This window comes from Equus przewalskii, chromosome 11 (assembly GCF_037783145.1).
Source record: "Equus przewalskii isolate Varuska chromosome 11, EquPr2, whole genome shotgun sequence".
NCBI lineage: Eukaryota > Metazoa > Chordata > Mammalia > Perissodactyla > Equidae > Equus > Equus przewalskii.
Window position 1 is genome coordinate 15,059,728 of NC_091841.1, and position 5,279 is coordinate 15,065,006.

The 5,279-nt window shown below is 37.0% G+C and overlaps 1 protein-coding gene across 1 annotated transcript; it reads left to right on the forward strand.

Annotated features, from left to right (window-relative positions):
* Positions 1-3,812: 3,812 nt before the first annotated feature.
* On the forward strand, positions 3,813-4,732 carry LOC103540348 (olfactory receptor 4C46-like). The gene is given in 2 exon segments (XM_008506899.2): positions 3,813-3,888; positions 3,891-4,732. Coding segments are annotated over 2 exon segments (918 nt in total).
* The last annotated feature ends 547 nt before the right edge of the window (positions 4,733-5,279 follow it).

Consider the following 5,279-nt stretch of genomic DNA (forward strand, 5'->3'; position numbering starts at 1 on the left):
AAAGCAAATTCAAACCACAATAATTTACTACTACACACCTCCTAGAATGACTAAAAGGAAAATAGCTAACAATACCAAATAACAAGGATGTGAAACACATGGAACTCCATTCTTCTTTTTCTTTTTTGAGGAAGATTAGCCCTGAACTAACTACTGCCAATCCTCTTCTTTTTGTTGAGGAAGACTGGCCCTGAGCTAACATCCGTGCCCATCTTCCTCTACTTTATACGTGGGATGCCTACCACAGCATAGCTTTTGCCAAGCGGTGCCATGTCCGCACCTGGGATCCGAACCAGTGAACCCTGGGCCGGCGAGAAGTGGAACATGGGAACTTAACCACTGTGCCACCAGGCTGGCCCCAAGGAACTCCATTCTTGTGTTTTAGATATCTCTCCAAATTTTTAATGCTGCATGGTATTCCATACTGATTATCTCATAGTCCCAGAGACAGCTAATTGGGAGTATTTTAGAGTTTCTGTCTACTTTCATAGTCCTCTCCTGAATGTGAAAAACTGCTTTTGGAGTCAAGTACTTTAAAATAGAAGCCATTAGTTCTATGCTCTCACTGCTTTAGCTCTCAAGCAATCAAAAGTGGGTTTCCAGGGGCCAGCCCTGTGACAGGTCAGTTAAGTTCGCACACTCAACTTCGGCAACACAGGGTTTCACTGGTTCAGATCCTGGGCGCAGACGTGGCACCACTCATCAAGCCATATTGAAGTGGCTTCCCGCATAGCACAACCATAATGTACAACTATGTACTTGGTGGCGCTGGGAGAAGAATAAGAAAAAAAAAAAAAGAAGAAGATTGGCAACAGATGTTAGCTCAGGTGTCAATCTTTAAAAAAAAAAGAAAAAGGAATGGGTTTCCAGAAAAGCCTTAATATTGATGAGAAGATAGATGTTCTCTTTGTATCAAATGCCCAAGTTAAAAGTACCACCCTGTAATTGTGCCTACTTGCTGTTCACATGACATTCAGCTTTCTTGGAAACTCAGGTTCAGTTAGAGAAAGGGGACTCTCAAATGTTTAGGTTCCAATTGCAGGGAGTACAATTCCCCACTTATGAATGGGTGTTCCTCAAACACATCTCTCCAGAATACTTGCTTCTAAGACAAAACCTTTCCATCAAAGGAGATAATTAACTCCTGGGGGAGAATATAGCAACTACAAGATAAAGTCTTTGCAACTTTATTTGAACTTCTTTAAATATGCACGCAGTGAAAGGTGAAAATAACTTTTGTTGTTATATCTCCAAAGCAAGATTCTTCACGGGTAGCTTGAGCCATTTGATTATGTGTCCTCCACTCTTTATACCTCTTGCTTATGGGACCGGAGCCATTTATAGAAGAGCATTTCTCCATAGTGTTTCAAATGAATCTATTCTAAATTTAGTCCTATGGTTAGTGTGAAAATGTTTTGAGGCTTTAATATGGAAGAAAAGATTTAGACTTATAAAATTACTTTCTTAACAACTGTTGATTTTATATTGAATTATCTGAATAGTCTCTTTCCGAGTGACCTATCTTACATTTTGAAAGAGGAGTTATTACAAGAGGAGATCAATTTGAATATGGAATTGTTTTGAACACCTCAAAATATCACTGAAATCATCTAAGAGTATAAGGTAAGTTTTTCAATAGTGCTGATACTTACTAAAGATTGTTACTTTTCATATATAGTAATTGCTATATTTCAACATTTTTTAATTATAGTAAAAGAGCATTTTATCCTGAATCATTCTTCACAAGAGAGTTGGTAAATATCAGTAACCTAATTTGACAGGTGAAAAACTTGAGGCTCATCGAGATTAAGCAAATTGTAGGGCCCAGCTCTCTGACCCCAGGCACCCTTCTTTTGCCATGAGATATCTCCTTTAATAATCAAGACTAATCATGAAGATGAAAACAAAATTTAAATACACTTCACACACAGAAAATACATAAATATGAATATTAAGTGAATAAATAATCAGTTATTTAGTCCCAGTACAAACATGGAGCATCCTTCCGGGGATCAATTGCTATGGGGATAAAATGAGTCTCTGTGGCTTCTTTAAAAGCAACATTGGAGATGCTTCTTGCTGAGCTTATTGGCATGGTTAAAAGTCTTTCTGTATTAGTGCTCAAAATAACAATTCTTCCTATCTCCATGGTACATTCACAGTCACAAAAATGGATGAAATCTTATGTGTGTCTACAGCAGGGTGAAGAATATGTTTACATACTTTCCTTAAATAATTCTCACAAAAACTTGTGAGGTGGTATTATTAGTCTTGCTTTAGAGATGAGGAAACAAGTGTGTAAGTTGCCAAAAAATATATCCCAGGTAAAAGAAGTTGCAAATGGAAGAATCAGGATTCTGGTCTGGGCTTTCTGATTCCTAAACCAAGCACTTAACCACTGTGGTAGTTTTCAACATTTTGTGGAAGAGTCTGGGGGACCATGTCTGCAGGGGGATTGGAGAAGAGTGAACTGAATCTGAGGGAGATGTCAAGATAAAAATACTTTAAATGAATGGAGTACCACATTTTTACTTGATATTTGGAAGATCAAACGTGTCACTTTTTGTGTGTGTGTGTGTGTATTGGTTGATGAAAATGCTTCATATGCACTTGCCTATGAAGCAGTAGCAATTATAATTATTAGAATTATATTAAAAGGATATTACTAGTTCAATGTTGTTAATTATAAGAATATAGGACATATATTTAGAATTTGTAGTGAACAAAAGATTAACCTAATCTTGGCCCTGACCTTTATTAGCTGCTTGATCTTGGGCAGGATCCTTACTTCTATATGCTTCTATTTCTTATGTGTAAAATAAGCATAAAAACGATAATGGTAATAATCTCACAGGTTTGTAGTGGGGATTAGATCAACAAATGTCTCAAGAACATTTATAGCAAATTAAGTGTTCATTTTCCTTAATATTATCATTTTTATAATTAATCTCAACATAAGTCTCTAAGATTGTTTCCTCATTTGCAAAATGGAAAAAATAACACCAACCACACAGGTTATCAGTATTAAATAGGATCAGTTGTGCAAATCACTTGCTATTATGTCATGCACATAGCAGTCAATCATTAAAAAGCATATGTTATTAGCTGCTAGAAAGTTATTAGATTTAGTGAACAAGTATAAGAATTCATTTAGAGTAGGTCCTGTATACTTACTTTACATTCTCATCAACAGTGTCCTGTTATTCCTCATGTGAACTGTTTGAATAATCTCTTAACTGGGGTTCCTGTGTCTGCTTTCAACCCCCTTACTGAACCTCAGCCCACTTGATTCAAGACACACAAAAATCTTTACTAGCACAATATCTACAATCACCTCTTCCTCAAATTCCTCTTCATCCTTTCATTTGTATTGTCAATTACCTTCCATGGCTCACCACTTACTAAGGATAAAAGTAAACCTCTTTAACTATGCATTTATAATCTTTATATCCATGTTCTACCTCCCTCTTCTTGCTTAGCTGACACTATGTGTGTGATCTACTAGTTTATCTTAGGTTCGTAGTCATCTCAGATGATTGTGTGCACTCATGCCCTCCTATTTGTTTACAAAAGATCTTAAAGTATAAACTTTGGACAGAATCTTCAACCAAAGAGTAATTTGAGTAACATTCAAGAACTCAGAACCGTTTTTTCTAGCTCAAAAAACCTTCATAATAATTTACAACTCAAATGTTTTCATAGTCATTTAATATTTACTACAATGGATAAGTTTAATGAATTCAAGCTTACATTAACAAAAAGTTATTTTTTTCAGGTAATCTAATTAACACAATATAAAATACAAAGAGAATATGAATAATGTGACAGAGTTTGTTCTCCTGGGGCTAACAGAGAATCCAAAGATGCAGAAAATCATATTTGCTGTGTTTTTGCCATCTATATCATTTCTATGGTAGGAAATGTGCTCATCATGGTCACCATCACTGTCAGCCCATCACTGAGGTCCCCCATGTACTTTTTCCTGGCATATCTCTCCTTTATTGATGCCTGCTATTCCTCTGTTAATACCCCCAAACTGATTGTAGATTCACTCCAAGAAAAGAAGACCATCCTATTTAATGGATGTATGACCCAAATCTTTGGGGAACATTTCTTTGGAGGTGCTGATGTCATCCTGCTCACTGTGATGGCCTATGACCGCTATGTGGCCATCTGCAAGCCCTTGCACTATACAACCATCATGAATCGGCGAGTATGCAGCCTGCTAATGGGAGTGGTGTGGGTGGGAGCCTTTCTTCACGCAATCATACAGATCCTCTTCATTTTCAGATTACCCTTCTGTGGCCCTAATGTCATAGATCACTTTATGTGTGATCTGAATCCTTTGCTCAATCTTGCCTGCACTGATACCCACATTCTAGGGCTCTTTGTTGCTGCCAACAGTGGATTCATCTGTGTGTTAAATTTCCTCATCTTGTTGGTCTCCTATTTGGTCATCCTGCACTCCCTAAGGACCTACAGCTTGGAGGCGAGGCGCAAGGCCCTCTCCACCTGTGTCTCCCACATCACAGTGGTTGTCTTATTCTTTGTGCCCTGCATATTTGTGTACATGAGACCCGCAGCTACTTTATCTATTGACAAAGCAGTTGCTGTATTCTACACTATGATAACACCCATGTTAAATCCTTTTATCTATACCCTGAGAAATGACCAGATGAAAAATACCATTAGGAAATTGTGTAGTAGGGAAGCTATTTCAAGAGACAAATAAATATGTTTGGAGCCCAACATTGATGCAACTGAGGCAATGGTCAAAAGGACATTTTGGATTACTTCAGCAAGAATACTTATGGGATAAAAGAGATAATTAACTGCCATGAATCTTAGATTCTGCATTGAGTGGAGCAGAAACAGCTGCCTGAAAATGAGAAAATCCAATCCAGGAACACTCTTTGCGTATTTAGACAATCTACCAAATTGAGACTTAGTTTTTTAATTCATCGATGCATATGGACCCATATGATTTCCTTCTAATAGAAATATAAGAAATAATAAAGTATTGTGGTATTGAGCAGTCATCTCTATAACAATCCCAAGAGGTAGGTACTGCTATTATCCCTATTTTACAAGTGAAGAAACAGACAGAAAGGGGAAGTCATCAAAACTGATACATTGAAGAGCCAGTAATGAGAATCTAACTGATTTTTCACTATGCTCTTAATTACCATAATACACTGATAGGTAGTGATGATAGAAAAGCAAAATAATTAAACTAGTTCTCATTTATTTAGCCAAGGACTGTGCTGGGCACACTGTAT